A 21,366-nucleotide genomic window follows, 5' to 3' on the forward strand; every position below is an offset into this window, starting at 1 on the left:
ATTCAAATCTGTTCCACTGCATTCTTGCCAGCAGTGAATATTTTTTTACAGCAGGCCAAAAAAAAAAAAAAAAAAAGTTGCTCCTAAGTTTGGAAGGAGTTTGAAAGATACTAGCTTACTTGATATTATTTTCCTGCCTTGTTTCACCAGTCCCCTAAAATTAAAAGCACCAGTACAATGCAATCTTGGTTGTGTGAATTCTGAGCACATTCTGGAAAGGGGCACCCCCACCTGGACTTACATAGCACTGTAGGACTCCTGGATGTGCCTCTCTAAATCCCCATCATCTTTCTCCCCTGGGCCCAAAAAGCTGACCAGGAGGATTCCAAGTGAACATCTAGCAAGATATTATAAAAAATAACCAGAAGAGGCTTAGGGTAGAAGGGAGCTGAGAACACAAAATTATCTTCACCAATTTCCATATTCTTTAGCAAGTCTTCCTATAGGCATTACGTTATCTGTTGTTACCATCTTCAGTCAACCTCACACAGGAGCTGAACCTCTTTACTGAGCACAATAGGCTCTGTGGCAGGTATATGGTAACTCTTAAGGTGGGTATCTTCAACTGGCAGGGTAAAATAACTTTCCAAAAGGCCAGAAATAAGTGGCTTGCAGGCACGAGTCCAGTTATTGGATGCTGGAGCATGCCCTCTCCCCTTTACCACTGCCCCCCACAGCCAAAGGAATCTTACAAGAAGGAAAATGGCCAAGTTGTCAAAATAAATACTCTCCCTTAAAGAACTACATGTTTTAAGGAAATTTCCCTGAGTAATAATTACCAGTATCATCTAAGCTAGCTAAGGACTTACAAACTAAAATAAGACAAGACAGAAATATACACAAAGACAATTATAAGACCTTTATTAACAGGTGCTTGCCATTTGTTGACTTTTTTGAAAAAATCAAGTTGTAAACTTTTATTACAAATTAAAAATGAGGTTCTTAAAAATCTCAACTTGACCAGATATGAAACAATTTAAAAACCTTTAAAGGTGTATTGAGAAAAACCAGGCTTTTTTTTTCTTTTTTTTTAAAAAACACGTTTGTCATTACCAAAAAGAGACATCTTTAGGTAAAAATAATAAAAACCCCATGCTGCATAGATAATGCAGATAGTTCTAGTTATCTGGTCAATGGGCAAAAAGCAAGCACTTAAGGTCTTCAGCTCCAATCTTTTGTTCATTTCTTATTGCTGGAATTTCATATTCATTTCTTCTTGTTGGATGACTAAACTGTAGAAAATAAATAAATAAATTTAAGATCATCTCGCACTACATCGTCTACAACATTCTTTTAGTACACACCAAATTGCTCCAGATCACACTAGCTAAGTAGGAAGGCATTAACAAATCTATGTTTATTCCAAGACACTGATTTTCCAACAGGGGGCTGACAATGCTGTGACAAGAATGGCTACTTGTAAGTTCTGAATGACCTTTTGCCATTCAGAGGGGAAAATAATGCAGGCATGAGTCCAGTTATTGGATGCTAGAGCATGCCTTCTCCCCTTTACCACTTTTTATCACAAAATAATAGAGGGGAAAAAAACAAAAGCATTACTGGCTGAAAATGACAATTCCGGAACAAAACAGAGACAATTACATGCCTCTGAGTATCAGTAAAAGGTTGAATGCAAAGGAATCCTTTAATATTGGAACTGGTATGATGTCAAAACTGCCACTTTCCCCAAAGAGACTATATTGCTCATCACCACACAGGTTGTGAATTCTAGTAGCTATCCCATCTCTTTTTGAGAAGAAACACAACGCAACCATCATACTTCTTAGGGTAAATAAAGTTAGCAAGACTTTCCTCAGCTTACTGGTAAAATCACAGAATTCATTCAGAACAGTTGACAAAGGCTCTAATTAATATTCAAGAAATACTTAGGCCTCTAAGTGTCAGAACTGAGGTGGGCGAGAGGCTAAGTATGGCCCTGATACCTGCCACTACCAAAACTTCGTATTTAGGGAATTAGAAAATTAATATGGGTGAAGACACCCTAAGTCACAATGGCTTATCTTTCTATTGCATTAATGGACCCCACGCATGACTGCTCAGAAGCCAGAGGCCATCTAAGCTTACTTACCCGGATGATGGTAGAGATGGTAAGCCGGCATTTACTCAGCCCCGCCCTGCTCAGCCTCGGGAGCGGACGAATTCTCAGCTGGTGGATCGGCTGCTTTTGTCTCTTTGCCATCTTGTGGTTTAGGGTTTTCTGGGCGTCTGCGTCGGTAATTGAAGTTACGGCGGTACCGACGTTGAGGTGGCTGCTGACCTTGGGTCTCATCTCCTTGATTTTCCTTATCTTCTTCATTGCCGTCCTCTCTAGGCTGTCTTTGGCGAGGAGGACCCCTGGAATGAACATTGTGCCAAAACTGCAATCAGAAAACCTTCACGCTTTCTTTAACCCACCCACCAATGTTTATCACTTGGTTCAGACAACTAAACACCATATCTGGCCTGTTTATCAAAAATGAGAAGTGCAAAACTTGGTTCGCATTTCACAAACTGAATGAGAGGGTTTAGTGCAAGGATTTGGAAGTGTAAACTAGAAGATGAGAGTTTAAAACTGGTTTTAATGGACCAGCAAATTATAACTTTTTAATAGATGATACAGTGAGTAAATCATGAGCTGACTAAAAATGGCACACCACAGACACTTGGATGAGGTCATTTTAAATGGGCTTCATGGTAATCAGGTTTGGGAACAAGTGCCACTAACCCTTTACAGATAGATGAGCACTTGCTAAAAAGGCAGGAAATCAAAATCAAAGACAAGATATTCTCTCAAAAGAAATCAAAAGCACACAGCCACCATCAGTCATTAAGGAAAGGCAAATCAAAACCGTAAGAGACCACTTCATACCCACCAGGATGGCCATAATCAAAAGATCAGAGGCATAACCAGTGTTGGTGAAGATAGGGAGAAACCGGAAACCCACACACTGCTGGCAGGAATATAAGAATGGTGTAGCAGCTTTGGAAAATAGTCCAGCAATTCTTCAAATTGTTAGTTACTATGTGACCCAGCAATCAACTCCACTCAGTGGTCTATACCCAAGAAAATATCTATTTTATGATTACAATACTCACATTAACAAAAGTGTGGAAACAATCCAAGTGCCTATCAGCTGACTGCTGAAGAAACAAATAGGATATCCATACAGTGGACCTTGATTTACCCATGAAAAGGAATTAAATCCTACATGCCACAACATGGATGAATCTTAAAAAATATGCTAAAGTGAAAGAGGGCAGACATACAAATCTATGATCCCATTCATGAGATGTGCAAAACAGGCAAATCCAGACAGAAATTGGTGGTAGCCAGGGGCTGGGGTACAGGGAAAAAGGAAATGAGTGACTGCTAACGGATGCAAGGGTATTTTTTGGCGGGAGGTGGGTGAAAATGTCTGGAATTAAGAGATAGTGGTAATGGTTGCATAACTATGTGCCTATACTACGAAAATCCAGAGCTATACACTGAGAAAACAAAGTTCAAGTTTACACTATAGCAATATTATGGTCAATGGCCTGAAATTTAAGGTGATCAGGATCAAAGAAATTATCAACACTTCTATCACCAAAGAAAAGATGAGAATTTCTTCAGCTGATAACTATAAGTGTTAGAAACCAGTGAGGTTTTCTTGGCCTTTCCTCCATCCATACATTACATCACCTCAAAAACATCAAGATTAGTATCATGTCTTTTATACATATTGGTCATCATGGGTTCTAATTCCTTCCCCCCCCCGTTTTGGGACCTCGCTGCAAGTCTTAGGCAAAACTGCTCTAGCTCTCCCCTGAAGTCTTCAAGAGTGGCTGCTCCACACCTATCACTGTGGCTTCTAAGTCAGTTTTCCCCATTTCTTTCTAAAACCCCAAGCTTTCACATCTTAGGTTAGGTTATGTTCCATTTACTATCCTTTTCCTGTTATCGTTATCCTGACAGCCCCAAATAACCTGGGTAGGGTATTTAAGTTCTTTACCTCCTATCCAGTTTTCTTCTATTTGGGTTCTCTCAATTTCCAAGTATTCCATTCTCCAAACACCCTTTCCGATTTTCCTAGTTTAATTCCTTCTTGTTCGTCCATTCTTTATTTCCATGAGAATTTATAATCCAGTGATGCTACAATTATTCTATCTCCCAATCTCCCTTAATATTTGTCTCCCCTTTTACCCAAGTAAAAAAGCTGACCATTAATTAAGCATAACCAATCCCAACCCCAGGTTCTTCATTTGGATCAACAAATGTAGGACAAATTCAACTCTGCTCAACCTGAGCCTGCTGCTCGAAAATGGCTGGAAAACACAACCACATTGGTTGGCCCCACTTTAAATTTGTGACCCTTATTCTATTATTTGATTTTCCTGATTTCTCTTCTTGAGATAATCCCACATCTTTGGCCCAAACTCCTCACACCTCTTCACTGACCCCTCCTTTTGATGCCACTAACACATCATACCCACATACTCGGGCTTCTTACACATAAAATACCGAGGGTTCCTAACAAAGGGCCCACCCCTTAAGTGTGGACAAAATCCTACCCTATCTGAAGATGGTTCTACACTCACTTTCCTGACAATTGTCTTCTACTGAATTTTCCAGCCTATAGTAGTGCCCTTACTTCTCAAAAACACTTTCTTGATGCCACTTCTCCCTTCTTGCCACTTCATTTGTCTCCTCAGTGAAACTGCTATACTTGCCTTAGATCTTTCAATTTGCCCTGGAACCTACACTAATCAGGATTTTAACCCCATGCATCGTATGTGGCTCTGTCAACCCGTCTATCCACCAAATGAAGACTATTACGCCTAATTAAAAGGCAAACAGTAAAACCAAAGCACTCAACAATAAAAACTCACAGGCTATTTTTTAAAGACACCAATAAAGCTAGGCAGAAAACTTAAGCAACTTTATAGCTTAACAAAAAGGCAAACCAAGTTTTCTGCTGTTGGCATTCTTGGATATAATGGAAACTGCCACGAGAGCCTATTTTAGACCAATCTTAAAAACACTGATCACTTTGAAAAATGACATTGTGATATCATTTGCAGTATTTCAACAAGGTATCTTTGTGTTGGCTTAAAACTACTTTGAACAGTAGCTGAGTTCAAGATCAACAAAGCTCATCTGTCAGCATCAAAAATAATCTTCCACACTCAACAGGGAAACACCATCTATCTCCAACATCCAACACACAGCTAACAAACTCCTGGTGGAGATTTTAAATGAACCAGCTAGAGCTCCAGGCTATTTTCATGAATTAAAAACTCAGGACACAACATACATCAATGGAAACAAGAATACGTTATAGACACTGGCTACTGCAAAACTCTCAATGCATATATACTGATGCAGATAGGGTAATCTCAGCTGGGTTCCCTAGTTTCTAAAGCTTCAGTATTCCATCTCTGTTGAAGTACACAAAAGATTGGGGTGGTGGTGTTGTCAGAAACCTCTTTAATAGAAATTAGAATCACAATGTATTTTGAAGACTTCTATATTGTATTTTAGATACTTTTTATAGTAAGGAATTTGTTTCTTAAAGCTTACTTAGGCATCAACGGTTAAAGTTGCTATATAAGTCATCATTAGTTAAGAGTTATTACTGTATTGCCTTGAGTAAACAGTTATAGGATCACACCTAGAGACTCAATGCTTTAATAAAAAAAAGAGCCCTAAAAAGTACCTGTTACACCATTCTATCCACCCACTGTGGGACAGACTGGGCATACTGCCTCAAAGAGGACTACCATATTTATATACTAAAACAAACACATCTGGCTCATGAAACGCTTCTCCAATTACTCTATACTCTACTGGGTGATTTTATTTTGCAATTTAAGGGTGACAAAAAACCCTCAACTGAGACGTGATTAATGGAAAATTATACCATCTCAAGAGGTTACGCTATCGATTCCTCATTTATGTTAAGGTACAGTTCAGATATTCCTCTAACGCTTGAAAGGCAATGCTTACCTTTACCTTTCTCCCTCCTAATGAAGGTCTTAAAACATGTAATAGAATACAGGTTGAACTATTCTCTTACCTGTGCAAGGACAGAAAAACTGAAATTCCGTACACCCTTATTACAAAGGGGGGGGGGGGGGGAGACACAATCATATAAAGTAGACCTCATCTATACAAGCTGTTTTTAATGAGTACCAGCAAGAAGATGCAAAGAACACATTCTCAAAGATAACTGACTTCAGGTTCACCTCTTAGGCATCTGATGAAAGAAAATGTTAAGTGTTAACAAATAAATGACTCAAAAAGGCTGCAGGAGAATTATGATGCTGCTGAGTCCTAACACATGCTTGAGAAATTTAACACAAACCATACCTGCGGAATCGTGGTCTATAACCCCGATACATATTCTGTCTCACTGGTCTACCTTGTTCTCCTGCACCCTGGTTGTCAGCACCCTGGAAAGACAATCAAGCTGACTCAATCAGTAACAGTAAATGAACCCCATCAGACAAATCCAAAGTCTGCATACAGGAGTTAAAAATAAAGAAATCATCTAACTGTAATTATATTATAAATTAATCTTTTGGGTTTTTATTAGGAATCAAAAAAATGCTTCCCATTAGATTAACTGCTCCAATACAGATAGGAGAAGACACTCACAATATGCTTAAAACGCAGACTTATTCAAAGTTTTTGCATGCTGTTCATTCTTTTACTTTTTTCGGTGAAAACTTACTTCCATCACTTCTCCCTGCACAGGAGGGTTGGAATACTGTGGTCGACGCCCATAGGGTCTCCGCATGTAGTAAGGTGGGAACCGTCGCCTGCGGTAGGGCCGGCGCTGTTGGGCCTGGCCTTCGGGAGCACTCTCCGATCCCTCGTTCTTTTCCCCACTCTCACTATTCTGGTAGTTCTGCTGGTAATTGCGTGGAGGACCCCTGCGACGTGGATAGCGTCTATAATGGTTACGGTCTGCTGCATATTTACTGCCTTGCACTGGAACTCCACCAGGGCCTGTAACATTTGCTGCCTCCGCACCCTACAAAAGCCATCATATATTGACAGTGACAACAGAATTAAGTACACTTAACAAAATTTACACAAAGCAAATAAAGGGTCTATGTGGCCAGGGGTGCATAGAAATGATTAAGTATCAGTTCCTCACTGTTCTGAAGAGATTGCCCTCTAACTGCAGCCAGCACATAAGGCTTGATGCACCTGTGTTCATGTGGTCACCTGACCCATCCATCCACATTAGAGCCACCATCCTAACGGATGAGATCTCCAAAATATTTCCATACTGAAGTCAAACCTTTACACAAAAAGCATCCTCACCTTTTCTCCTTCAACAACATCAAACTCCACAGTCTCTCCATCTCCTACACTGCGAAGGTACTTCCTGGGGTTATTCTTCTTTATGGCAGTCTAGTAATATCACATTCCAAAAATAGATTAACAGGGGAGAATAATGTGCTTTTTCATTCAAAATGTACCAGAGTCAATATTATTTTAGCTTGGATATACACTTAATATTAGCTTTAAATAAGACCAAACCGTCAATAAATTTAGGAAAACAGGGACCAATGCTACCCCCAACCTCAACCAAAATACTCTAAACTTACAAGGCCCCAGCATTTTACCACTATTTTCCAAACTAAAACAAGTAATTTAACACTCAAGACACAACAATATATATATATGTATTTACACGCTTTTTGCAAAAGCATCGTATGTAGCTTTAGACAGAATGAGGATATCCATCTATCCCCCAAAGACTGCACTTAATAGTAGAAGCTAGCCCCACACAGGGCCAGTTTAGATGACAGGCGAGTTTAGTTTTGCATGCTTCAAAGTTGACCAAACCAACTTTGTCCCTGTGTTAACCGTATCAAACTCAATTACAAATGTCAACCAAAATCCCTTCCAACCGCTCTGTGATAATACTTCAATGGAAATGCAATTCACATGTATTGACTATGCGCCACTCTTTACATTATCTGACCGTGTGGGATAGTCAGTTATTACCTCCTCAGAATACAAGAAATCTCACATTGTTACTTGTTCTCTAGACTGCTGCTACAACAAAGTAAAAGGGGAAGAGTAACACCTCACATTTGAATGTACTACTTAATAAAGTTCTTTCATGTGTTACTCAAACTCATTATGACAAATGACGTGAGGTTATTACTACTCCCTTTTTACAGACAATTAAACAGGCTTTAAAAAAACTTAGGTGACTTGCCCAAGGTCACACAGCTAAGTGGCACTTCGAAAAGTATGGACTTTTCTAAATCCAGGTCTTGGGATTCCAAATCCCATGTTCATTCTACTACATCACAGCGGTATCCATTACGGGATCACTCATGCATTTCCATTCCATAGGAGGCAGGACAACCAACAAAGCTGAAGCCAATTAAGCTAAGTTGCCCAGAACTACAGTCTCCCAGATACACTAAGACCTGAGCATCCAAAGTCCCAAGAAACAACTAAATGTTGAAACCACTTCCAAAATAAAGAGGAAAGCATATTGGTGACACCTGTCAGTACCAAGTGGGTGACATGCGTTCAGCCAAATAATTGAGCTCATCTGTCATCTAAACTGTCACAAAGTTTTCATACCTTCCATATATAGCCAACTCTCAATTACCTGCAGTCATAGGGGATAGCAGAAGTATGGAGAATTATAATCTCAAAACTTCTTTCAGTCAGCATCTTCAAAACACCCCAATTTCCCCAAACTCTTTAATGTTGCTGACAAGTAACAAGACTGACCAGCCTTGCTGTCTCCTGTTTCTAATTATGCATATTCTTTTGAACATGTGAAGGGAAATTAAGAACACAAAGGCGCTGGCATTCAATTTTATTAAACACTTGTTTTCAAAGTAACATTGAACAGTCCCATATTTATGTTTAGAATTTGTTTTTTGAAGTTTATTTACTTATTTTTAGTAATCTGTACACCCAACATGGGGCTGGAACCCATGAGCTCGAGATCAAGAATTATATGCTCTTCTGACTGAGCCAGCCAGGGGCCCCTATGTTTAGAACATTTGTTTCCATTCTTATATATTTGACCCTGAGATTATCTGATAGGGCTTTGGATATTCAAGAAATTGATCTGGCTCCCCCCTTGATTGCCACTGAATGCTGCATAGGATACCTCAGAAGGTGACAAAGTACCAACCTCAGACAGCTCTTCCTATGAAGTATGCTGCCATCCAAGCTCACACCTGCCTGATTAACAGTGAGTGTGAAAACCAACTATGTCTTTTGATGTCTGGATAAAAAGATAAAGTGGCTAAAAAGTTCTTAAAGTGATTTTCAATACAAGCTGATAATACTTCAATAGTCTTAGTGAAAAAACTTCAAGTACACACATACAAATGTGTTTTTCCTACCCACAGCACACCTGTGAAGATAATGAAGTCCAACGGAGCCCATGATGTACTTAAGTTCGAGATACTAGTGTTTACTTGGCAGTGGCTTTAATAAAATTCCTCAATGCGCATTTTCCAAAGTAGTTTTCTTAAATGTACTTGTCAAAGTTTAGCATTGTAGCACCTAATCCTGTGTTAGTTTTTTACCCACAGAACACTGAAGCCAATCTAAAAATTATTTAATGAGTAATTACCAACTTTGCCACACCGCCTTTTCACCTCAACCCTAAACTAAGGACTCTTAAATTTTTCAAGCCAGAACAAAATTCTCCGAAGGTAATTCCTATTCAAAGTGTTTTAACATAAACAGAGGGACCTAGGCTACTTTGCTAGTTTTTTTTCCCCCCAGCATTCACTTCAAATTTATAGGTTTTGCAGCTTAGTCCTACTTCTCCCCCATGATTATTGTGATTTTGTCCCACCACAGAGATAAAACCTAGCAGCATTTGCAAACACCTCACCAAAGTTTTTGTGTTTTTTTGTTTTGTGTGTATTTATAGCATTATTAGTTCAAGTTTAGGTTAATGGGAGATTTTTTTTCTTCCTCTGAAATTGGGTTTAAAAATTTATTATGAATTGAGCAGACTTCATCATTTAAAAACTACTATTAACAAAATACCCATCTGAGATACACCTATTTTAATTAAGTGAGCTGCCAATACAACATTTCAATGTATACATTTTAGCACTTCCTGTGGGAACTAAATTGTTTGGTGGTTGGATAGAATAACCTTTTTGTAAGGAACAATAGTTGAGAAAACATGCATCCCTTCTCACAACCCTTAAAACCAGAATTGTAAACATTCACACAAGCACTCACCTGGTGTACAAATACATCTTCCTTGGTGTCATTCCTACAAGACAGAACCAAGTTGAACAAGTCAGAAAATGGAATACATTTCATGTTACCAAAGATTAAGCATAAGCTTGGTTCTCTGTACATCTCCCCCCGCCCCCATTTTTCCTATCATCACTTGGACTTTCTGGATGCCATACAGCCATTAGAAAATTTAAAGCAGAAAGTTTTGTTTTGTTTCATTTTTTAAGACCAAGAGATTACCAACAGTTGTAACGTTACTACTGTAGGATTTAAAAAAGTCCAAGTGTGACCTACTAAGCCATTAAGGTGTGACTAGCAACTGTCACACTTATCCTACTAAACATAAACAATGTTCCAGCACACCCCACTGTTACTCCTAAGAGCACTGTTACTAATTTAAGTAGGAGACCAAAAATATAGCTCATTCCATTAATTACTAGCTTCCTTCTCAGTTCCTCCTCACCATTTCCAATTTCCAAGATCTCCTCGAGGTCATAAAGGTGACTCCTAAAAAACCCTCACAGAATGTACTAGACCGAGAATGAGTACCAATGTGAACTATGGGTTTTGGGTGATGTGACAACACGTCAATGTAAGGTTGTTGATTTTAACAAATGTCACTACTGTGGTGGATAGTGCAGGTGGAGGTCGTGCAGGAGTCGACCCTGTTGGGGGGGCTGCATGCATGAGCACAGAGTACATGGAAAATCTATTTTCTGCTCAGTTTTGTCATGCACCTAAAACTGCTCTTAAAGAAAAACAAAAGACCACAATGAGGTACAAACATGGATGCCATCAATACCCCCATCATTCCTGTGGCAAGCAGGCAAGCATTGTGCTGGAGAACTAAGGAGGTGAAGATGAATGAGTTTCCTACTAGCACACAACCCCTTTAACTTCTTATCAGACACCATTTTGCAACAATCATTAAATGTCTAGTTAAACTGTGCTAAAGAAATATGGTTGAAAATACCTGCTTCAGGACTTTAAAGGAGACAACATTTGCCTTAAGTCTTAAAGAAGTTAACGGAAATGAGAAAGATGTTCCCGAGGTAGACAGAAAGGAGGTCATGGACATGGGTAAACCAGCAACTAGCAAACTCAATGCAAGAAGAGTTCAAACTGGCTGGGTCATGAGGAATATGGCTGTGGAGGAGGGAAAGAACAAGAGCTAAATTATGTAGGCAGAGGAGCCAGCAAAGGCTTTTTTGAGTAGAGGAATATGGCATAACATCATCAAATATTAAAACCTAGTAGCAACTATGAAAATTTCAGATACAAGAGAAGCCCAGTTAGTTATAAAAAACTATTCCAGAAGCCCAGACCAGGATTGATGGAAGCCTATGTGAGGGAGAGTATTTGAGGTCTCTTTCTTGAGGTAAAAGCAGGGGAAATTTTATGAACAAGTGGATTTTGGAAGTGAGAGGAAAATAGGAGAATGAGCTTTTAGCTTTTCACCTAGGACGCTGGAGTGAAGGCAATGATATTGTAAGTAAACACCACAGGAGAAATAGATTTCCAGATCTTTTTTGACCTCCTCCTACCCTCTTCATTTTGTCAGGTAGATCAGAGTGAATAGGCTTAAAAACAGTTCTAATGTTTAATGACAAAAGGAACAAAGGTTACAGTGAATTAGACTGACTGGCTTACTGACTGTTGGCTTCCTGTTGAACCATGGAGCAACAAATGCTGCGCGCCAAAGAACCCACGTAGCATGAGGACATTTAATTTATGGGAACAAAATTTTAAATTTTTAGAAGAAAAACCTACACACAAATGCAGAACACTGCAAAAGCTACTCAAGGCAGGTGACCGAAAATTGACCTCTATAAGCTAGTTGAATATTAGGAACACCTAGGGAATTATGGTTGCCAAAATGCCCATCTGTCAAATAGGTCCTCAGGCATCCTACAAACAATTCCATAGCCATCACTATTAAGATCTTTAATAGTGAACCCTTTAATTTTGAACCCTAGGGCCCTCAGAAGAAGTACAATGAAAAACTAGTAGAGTAGGAAAGTCTAGAACAGGAACTCTCAACAGGGGCAGTGCTGACCACCACAGGTCATTTAAAGTTGTTCCAAAGATGGGCACTATTTGCCATAACTGGGGTGAAGGGTGTCAGGCACTAGAGAACTAGGTAAAGAATTATTTGGTACCCTACTAGACTTTCATGTAAGTACATTTGAGGGTTTTTTAAAATCTTTTTTAATGTTTACTTATTTTTGAGAGAGAGACAGAGAGAGAGACAGAGTGTGATCGGGGAGGGGCAGAGAGAGGAGACACAGAATCTAAAGCAGGATCCAGACTGAGCTGACCTGACAGCACAGAGCCTTATGTGGAGCTCGAACCCACAAACCGTGAGATCATGACCTGAGGTGAAGCCGGACACTTAACCGACTCAGCCACCTAGGCACCCCAGTATATTTGAGTTTTGAATCTGGTATTTTACATTGTTTTAACATGCACTGAATTTACTAAAAATGCAACTTCCATGGAAAGAAGTTTTCATTACTGATAATGCGACCTGCATATCTGGGTAGCCAATACATCATTTCTTTTATCAATCAGTATTTGTGGTGGCACTGACTATTCATCATGTCTTCTAATATAGCTGCAAGTAACTATGCACATACAGAATATACTATGCACTGCAATAAAAATTTATCTACAGTTTTACTTCAAGGTTGTAAAAGGAATTAAGAAATTTACCAAAATGACTTATCTAGTTAGAACATATCTTCCTAAAAACAGTACAAGGTAGGCAATATACACAATGCTGTCCCTTGGAAGACAGCTTAACATATTCTGCAGGTACAAAGATATGTGGAAACCAATATGGGCTCATTAACTGGTGTGGTGCCAACAACAGCACTCACTCTTTTGACAACAAACCGGCCTGTTAGGGGAATTACCATGGCCAAAGTGCATCTGATTTTAGGAAGAAATTTGACAGCTCAAAAAATGCAGTTTTAGCCAAGATAGAATACTACAGTTTGGATGCACCAAATCAATCTAGTTGCAACTTATTAAGTGACTGTGCACAAATTCAAGGTACTGCTAAAAGAAAATCCAATCTTTAGTTCTCATTCCACTATTAGCTGTGCAACCTTGGAAAGCTGCCTCCCCTTCTACTGTATCTCCACCTGCAAAACGGGAAAACCTTAGACACAAGTCTAAGGCATACCTTACTGAGGGATTTAGGTTCCAGATACTGTCCCAAGTGCTTTAACTATACATACCATTCAATCCTCACAACCCAAGGTAGGCACCATCATTAACCCCACTCTACAAATTATTCCCTGTAAATAGACCAAGGCTCTGCTACATATCCCCTCCCCTAATGTAAAAACCATTTTGGCCTCACAAGTCATACAAATCGCTGTGGAGTAGACCCCTATCTACAGTAACACTGGGAAATAATGCATGCTCACGGCTACTATATAGAGAGAGCTTACCAAAGAGGGAAAAGCAGCAATTAAAATAAGCTGACCAAAATGGATCATCAAGAAGTATGTTTGAAACTTTTAGCTGTTACTAACATAATAAGGAAGGAACAGAGAGACATCCCCAGGACTACACCTTACCTTTTGCGGTATTATCCACGAGAACTAAAAGGTACACTTCTTTCTGTCTTTACCGTACTTTACTGAGGGTGGAAGACTATGGGCAGGGCAGACTAGTTTATGCATCCCTTTAACAGGCTAACTAGCTAGCTAGGCACTAGGCTAACAACAGTAACAAAAATAGGACATGGTCTATCCTAGGATTTCAACCTAGAAGGCCACCACATTCAATGCAATACAGCAGAATTACCAAGTATTGTTTTCCACACACTATATAGTACGTTAAGTCCTTCTGATCAGAGAGGGTGAAGAGGAGAGAAGAGCAGGCAATATACATAGAGCAGTGGTTTAGAACTCCTTACTAGAACCACTGGAGCCAAGGCTAGAATTCTGGCTATTCCATTACTAACTACATGATCTGGGGCAAGTTACCTTATACGCATAGTGGGGATAAAACACTTACCTACAGGCCACAATATAATCAAACCTCAACCCTTCCTTACTGCTGCCACTTGAGGCAATTATTTTACTTGCTGTTCAGTGCCTAGTACTGCTGTCCAAAAGAAATCAAATGCAAGCTAAATAAATACAGGTTTGCCTAGTTACCTAAAAGTTCACTTTAACTTTTACACCACTTCACTTTCATGAAAGGTTTCACAGAAATGCACTACTTTTGGGCAACATGGGGAAATCTGTATCTAAGTTTATTTTCCAGTAGTCACAATAAAAAAAGTAAAAACAGATAAAACGAGTTTTGCATTTAAACACGTACAAATCAATTATTAAAAATGCCAAGTATTTTACATTTCTTTTTTCATACTAAGCCTTCATAATCTGCTCTATGTTTTACACTTCTGCAAAGTAGGTTCACAAATGCAAGCTGTGCAAAAGAAAGTGGTTCAAAACAAATACTAAATTGGGTATGTTTTAAAATTCAAGTTAAAAATAATTCAGTCTCTCAGATGCATGCACTAACTACACTTCCATACAAGTCTAATAGTTACTGTATAGACAGCACAGGCCCACAATATTACAACAGTGTCATTCCATATAGCACACAGTCCTGTTCTGCACTCAGATGTATGCTCTCTGCTGTATTCTTCTACTCCACCTCTTGCTGTTATTAAGGGCATTATTTATACTGAAAATTTTTCACAAAAACCCCTCCTCTTAGGTTTTCTCACTCTTAACTAGTATTGTCCTTATTCAGCAAATGAGGACACAGTACTGACTTCAAGGAAAAAAGGAATCACAGATAGCGAGCAGCTGAAGAAAAAAAAAAGAGGCTACCGTTTTTAAATTGGGAAAATGCTAAAGAGAAATACTGCTGGGATTTATAAATACAAGTCTCTTAAAAGTTCCTAATGCAGCACAATGAAGGCAAAAACATGTAGCTAGCACTAAACTCCTATACTACTAAATTTATCCAGATTAAAGTGTTTTAAGATGTCCTAAAATTTCAGGAAACTTTTTTGCGCCAATCCACAGCACTGCCTTAAATGAAACCTAACATATACATAAGTTCATCTATCCATAACTAAACGCTCTATTACCTTGCTGCAGATTACTACACCATGCCCTTTTAACAACTTAAATTGCTCAATTGCACAAATTATTAATTCTATAGTCATAAAAAAAACCAGCACGTGAATACATTCATTCTCTAGACTTAAGATGAAAAGCTTTTACATTATCAGTGACTTGGTGAACAAGGATGACTTCTGGCCAACTTAAGATGAGCAACTAACCCAACCAGCATGTAAATTAATCCTCAAGTGCCTTGTATACGAAGCCATTGTCTGAAAAGCCTCAGTTCTGAAATCAAAACAAATCCCCCCTCCACAACCAGTAACTGCTTTTTCGAGACTGCCAATGATACATCATGACCTAAGGACTATTTAGGTATCATATTTTATGCTTCCATCCACCCATCCTGCCTTAGTAGCACAGTCTTCTTAGTGCCACAGCATTTAGTTATATTACAGACTACCCGTGTCTTCTATGATTTAGATAGACCTTACTGTGCGTAATCAACTTCAGTCTGATTTTCAATAGCCCAAAAGACTTGGCAATCATTTTTCCATAAGTCTACACATTTTAAAATCCAAGAACCAGGCAGTAAATATTTTAGACCACGTAAGGTCACAGACTGTCACATATTCCTAAATAACCCTTCAAAAGGTAAAACCCATTCTTAGCTTGCAGGTCATACAAAGACGGAGTGAAAAGATCCAAGAAATGAGGGTCAAAAGGCTCTCTCTTTTAATTCCTCAACTGCATCCCAATACTGACTATTAAGCAAGTCCTTTTTAATTGTTAAGGCCAATCTGCACACTAAACTGGGACTATTATAGCCAATACCAAACTACATGAAACAGGCAGTGCAAAGCAGAAAGCTTTTAAAATCCAGGGAACTAATAGTGAGCACATATAGGAGCTCCAGTGACATGCTGGGTATCACTTAGGAAAACAGCCTTTCAATGGCTAAGAATAGCCACACTAAGAAATTACCTGTAACTTTGTGGACACCAACCAAATTGAAGAGGACTAAGGGCCTGTATTTTCAGGGACAGTAGAACAGCAGCTAATGAACAAAATCCACAGTAAGAAAACAGTTCAAAACCTACCTCTGCCACTTACTATGTTTCCTAGGGCAAATCACTCAACCTCTGTCTTCAGAATAGTATCTACACCTCAAAGATTTAAAAAATTAAACAGTTTAGTTCACCTAAAGCATTTACAATAGTTCCTGGTGTTAAGTGTTTGAGAAATATTAGCTACTTTTATGTGCCATCACTGTGTGAAGGAAGTCACCTTCATCAGTTACATACACATGGAATCCCTAGAAGGGAGACTAAACTTGATAACCACAACTTCAGTATTTTTGCTAAAGAGAGATAGCTAAGTCCTTCCTTGGCTTGGTTTATCATACATCTTCCTAGACCACAGGTAATATATTCAAATGCATACACAGAAGCGAAGCAGGAAGGGAAGTCAACAACAGGAGAAAACCCAACCTGTCATATTGCGGTAAAGAAAAAAAATGTATGCCCTATTTGAAAGTTGTAATAATACTCATGGCCAGCTGATTTTTATTTACATGGACTTCAGGCCCCAAAGCTAAAATTCAGATCTTAAAAAAAGATAACTTGAAAATCTGGGTATTATCTCCCTAAGTGTCAGTAATTATTTCTAATCCTTTTTAAAACACTATTGTCCAAACAAAACATCTGGGGGTAGATTCAGCTAGGAGGTCACTAGTTTGTGCCCTCTGCCCTACTGGATCCTCTTTGCTCCAAATCCCTCGCTCACCACCAAACCCTAGGATGATTAATTAAGCATTTTTAAGTACTCTGGAGAACAGAGTCAGAGTATTTCTCTTGTTGTCACTATGAAAGATGCATGTCCCATTGTTACCGACTCATGGTAACTTTTCATGAGTTTGGTGAGCATGGATTAATCCTCAACAGCTGGAAGCAAAAGACAAAAATCAGGTTTCCAGATTTAAAAAGCAAAGAACCAAACCCTGAAACCACTGACCCCTGCGGCATCCTTCTAATGACATCTTCCAACAGTTTTGAGTGAAGTTTTTCATAATAAACTGAAAAGAAACTGGGGGGGGGGGGGGGGGGGGGAGTGGTGGTGGTGTTCAACAAACCCCTCTTAGTCACATAATCCAATTATTGTTCAAGACAGCACAGGAAGACTAACCATGAATTTCTCACCATTCCTAGATTCTGCAGCCTAACAAAAGCTGCCAAACGTTTGATGTTTTAAAAGCTCTTATGCCTTTTGTACAATAAAACCACCAGAAGAAAACGCTTTTAAATATAATCCTTACAAAACTAACATTATTTTCATGGGTAATAATTTAGATCACAATATTTACAATGAAAATACATTCTTCAACAGTAAAAAAGTTTACATAAAAATACCTTCAATTTTAATTATAAAAATCTGAAGAACCTAGATTATAACTCACAGAACTCCCAAGGTTAAAATTAGAGTCACAGCCATCATCCCAAAGACTACATCCTCTCCCTTACACAGCAGCAGCAGCAGTGTCTACCCACCCCCTCCCAATCGACAGCCAGGTACCTCCACCCATGTCTACATACCCAACCAACTTGCAAACTTCCAGACTATAGTTCTTTAAGACCTACATTTTCCCTTCATCAAGGTAAACCTCTCTTGGACTTATTATAGTCACATTTTACAGTGACTTGAAAGTCTTACAATCATTGAAACCAGTTTAGAAACACAAAGCACATTTAAACCGGTTAGCTTGACAAAATAGTTGAGGTTAGGATAGTCCAAGCGAAGGATCATCGAAAGTCAATCTACATTTAACTTGCCCTGGAGGACTACCAATTGGGTTAATTGCAGGTTGGAATAAAGATACTCAAGGAATGGCATCTCATGAAATAAAAAAACTTAGAATATGTAAATAAACTACTTTTACCCTTGGACAGAAACTGTTCACTTAAAAAATCATAACCTCTGTCCATTTAACAAAATATAGCAAAAATAAGGCACGCGCATACACTTTCAAAAGTACACAAACTACGATCCAACCACAGAAAACGCTGCACATTACATTCCCTTCTAATGTATACACCAGCATTACACTGGGTCAAAAATTAGAAGCATTATTTTTCAAGGAATGGCCCACAAGACATAATCGCTTGGAATTCTTGTTAAAAATGTACCCCAGAACCAAAGAATCTAGGCTGGGAAGAACTCAGGAATTTGCATTTTTAACACCCTTCCAAGGTACTAAGCATACTTTAATTTGAGAACTATTGGTTTAAGGTATAGACCACTAAAGAGAATCAGGAATCAGGGTAAGATGGAAATAATAACTGAAATGCTAACATTCAGAGAGCAGCTAAAAAGTGGTCAAATATAAGCACCCATGCATTCTCTTCATCACTAGTAACCAATTATCAAAAAACTGAGGAAAAAACGTAGCTTTGACCTGTCACAAAAAGTGTTAATAACAGATGGAAAATTCCCCAAAGATTTTGGAAGAAACAAAATTATTTCCCCACAACTGCAAACGTGGAAAACAGACCATCAAATGCTTACAATCTCTTTTGCTTTTGAGCATTTCAACAATATTTTATGGTTGAGTAATGAAAGGTTGTTCATCAGCCAATTACGTCTGTCTTTAAGCTTGATCTTGCCCACTTGGTTTCTTGCAGTAGTGTCCATTACACAAACACTCAGTATTATTTCCTACTCTTAGGTGTTCTTTTCTAGTTGTTTAATCCCTTCTGAAACAAGAATGTAAGAAAACGCGGAGGAGATGAAGGTATCCCACCTGTAAGGCCAACGTGCTACGAGCACACACCATGCCCTACACCCATATGCAAATGCACTAGTAGCCTTGCTTGGCAGCCATCTTGGAAATGATGCCCGGCTCACAAGGGAGACCATGAAGAAGAGTACGGTGTACGAAAACTGCACGCTATCATCACTACTGCTACAAACGACTCAAAGGACTAATCCTAAAGATGAGAACAAAAAAGTAGGAGAAATAAAAAACCTGAGAAAGGGAAAAGGGTAGTTTCTTCCAGAGGCCACTACAGGAACAAACAGAAATTGTAGTTCTAATGTGAAATTTCTCCAAGGCCCTCAAGACATCATACACTGAAACGTTAAACAAAGGCGATATAACCTTAGCAGTCAAGATGACAAGACCTCCCCTACTGCACTGTCAACTCTTGTTACCTCCAAAGGCTAACCACTTAGAAATAATCCCCACGTACTAATCCAGTGGATCACATCACATTTTTCAATACCAATTTCACTAACGTGACAAGGATAAAAATGCACCTCAGAGAATCACACTAGATCCTGGTTACCTGAGTTTGCCCTAACTGTTGAGAGTTGGCTCGTCCACTGCGCTCGCCTTTTAAATTGCTCTGTACCAGAAGCAGCCTCTTCACTTAGCTTTAAATTAATATTTAGCTGCAAAACAAAAGACCATCTCCAGATCCCTGATCCCTTCAGTCTTCAAGGAAAACAAAACCTCACTACCCCACCAGAAGGAACAAGCTACCCCTGCTTAACCCCTTCCAAGCCCGCAGGGCCTGCCCAAGGAGCAGAGCAAGCGAAAAGGTAGGACCGAGACTACGGTAGCGGTCATCTCACCTGTTGATGAAACCATATCCGTTTCTTACATTGAACCATTTTACTGTTCCCAAAACCTTCGTTGCTGGAGGGAAAAAACACACACACACACACACAAAAACAAAAAACGCACGATTACCAGACGTCCTTTCTTAGACCCGCCACGCTGGGGCACCCGGCCCCGCATGCGCTCCGCAGCGGCCAGAGACCCCCTGACAGCCTCTCTCTTCCGAGGCCGCGCACGGGCCCCGCGGCACACGTGGGTGAGCTCGGGGCGGCGGAGAGGCCCGTGGGCAGGCGCTGGGCGCGGGCCTCAGCGGGCGGGCGCGGCTGCGGGGCGGGGAGCACGTGAGGGAAGGGGAAGCGTCCGGCCCACACGGGCCTGCGTAGGCGGCGCGCCGCGCCCTCAGGGTACACGCGGAAGGGAGCGGGCCGGGGGGGACGGAACAACGGCGTGCGGGCCCGAGCGCACGCGGCCGCCGGAGAGGGGAGGGACCCCGCCGCACACGCGGTCGGCGGCGCGCGGCGGCCCGCGGGGGGGAGGGGCGCGCGGCCGCGCGGGGTCCGCAGGGGGCGCGGGAGGCGGCGCGCGCGCGCGCCCGCCGGGCACGCGGACCGGGCGGGCCGGCGTCCGCGAGGGCGCGGGTGAGGAAGGCTGGGGGAGGGGCGGCCGCGCGCCGCCGAGTCGGTCCCCGCCGGCCGCGCGCTCGCCGGCTCGCCCCGCTTCGGGTAACGGTTCCGCCGCCAGGCTTCCCTACGGCCCCACCCCCGTCCCGTCCGGCCCTCACCGATGACCTTCTTGTCCCCGCCGGCAGGCGCCGCCGATGTGAGGCCGCCCGGGCCGCCGCTCCCTGCGCCGCTGCCCGTGGTGCCGGGCTTGGTGTCGGCAGCGCTGAGGGCGGGGGCGGCGGGGGGGGCGGCGGGCGGCTGCTGGGTCTCGGCCTCGCTGCTCATGGTTGCGGTGATGGTGACTGGGGCCGGCTGCGGCAGCTGCGGCTCCTCCCGGGGTGTGATGGTAACTAGGCCGGCGGCGGCGGTGGGGCTGCTCAGGGCTCTCTGGGGTCCGCTCTCCGCTCCCGCTACCGATCGAACTAGCGAGAATGGCGGGACGGGCGGGATAAGCCCTGCGAGCGACCCGCCCCAAGCATCGTTCACTGGCCACTAGTGCTGCCAATCTCACCACCTGACCCCGACTCCTGGCTTCTATTGGCTAACACTTTATCACTCCTCCATTCTCATTGGCTCTTAGGCGGCTAATTCGGCCGACCTACAACCGTTCCTGCCTCCGCCGCCGCCATAGAGACCGGAACTAGAATTAGAGTAGAGTCACCACGAGAACCATAGAGTACCCGAGAGGACGGGCAGAGTGAACGTGACTTTCACGAGGCTGCAGCGCGGGCGGGCGGGCCCCACGTCCAGGGCTGGGTCTTG

The 21,366-nt window shown here is 41.2% G+C and overlaps 1 protein-coding gene across 2 annotated transcripts; it reads right to left on the minus strand.

Annotated features, from left to right (window-relative positions):
- Window positions 1–852: 852 nt before the first annotated feature.
- Window positions 853–21,040, minus strand: YBX1 (Y-box binding protein 1). Of its 2 annotated transcripts, XM_060622149.3 has the most exons (8): window positions 20,724–21,039; window positions 19,957–20,020; window positions 10,235–10,268; window positions 7,313–7,402; window positions 6,714–7,016; window positions 6,350–6,432; window positions 2,090–2,355; window positions 853–1,232 (listed from the first exon to the last, which is right to left on the minus strand). In XM_060622149.3, the coding sequence occupies exons 1-7, from the start codon at window positions 20,887–20,889 to the stop codon at window positions 2,121–2,123; spliced, it is 975 nt and encodes a 324-aa protein (XP_060478132.1). In that variant the 5' UTR covers window positions 20,890–21,039; the 3' UTR covers window positions 853–1,232; window positions 2,090–2,120. The 2 variants fall into 2 exon arrangements, with proteins under 2 accessions (XP_060478132.1, XP_060478133.1); XM_060622150.3 differs by lacking the exon at window positions 7,313–7,402 and having other exon boundaries at window positions 20,724–21,040.
- Between the last annotated feature and the right edge of the window lie 326 nt (window positions 21,041–21,366).

This window comes from Panthera onca, chromosome C1 (assembly GCF_046562875.1).
Source record: "Panthera onca isolate mPanOnc1 chromosome C1, mPanOnc1 haplotype 2, whole genome shotgun sequence".
NCBI classification, from domain to species: domain Eukaryota; kingdom Metazoa; phylum Chordata; class Mammalia; order Carnivora; family Felidae; genus Panthera; species Panthera onca.

What these genes read in the sequence shown, in the direction of transcription:
- YBX1 (XM_060622149.3), bottom strand. Translation starts at nt 20,889, where the DNA reads ATGAGCAGCGAGGCCGAGACCCAGCAGCCGCCCGCCGCCCCCCCCGCC. An exon ending in GGATATGGTTTCATCAACAG is followed by an intron (nt 10,269 to 19,956) that starts GTGAGATGACCG and finishes TCTGTCTTGTAG; the next exon opens with GAATGACACCAAGGAAGATG. An exon ending in AAGATGTATTTGTACACCAG is followed by an intron (nt 7,403 to 10,234) that starts GTGAGTGCTTGT and finishes TGATATTACTAG; the next exon opens with ACTGCCATAAAGAAGAATAA.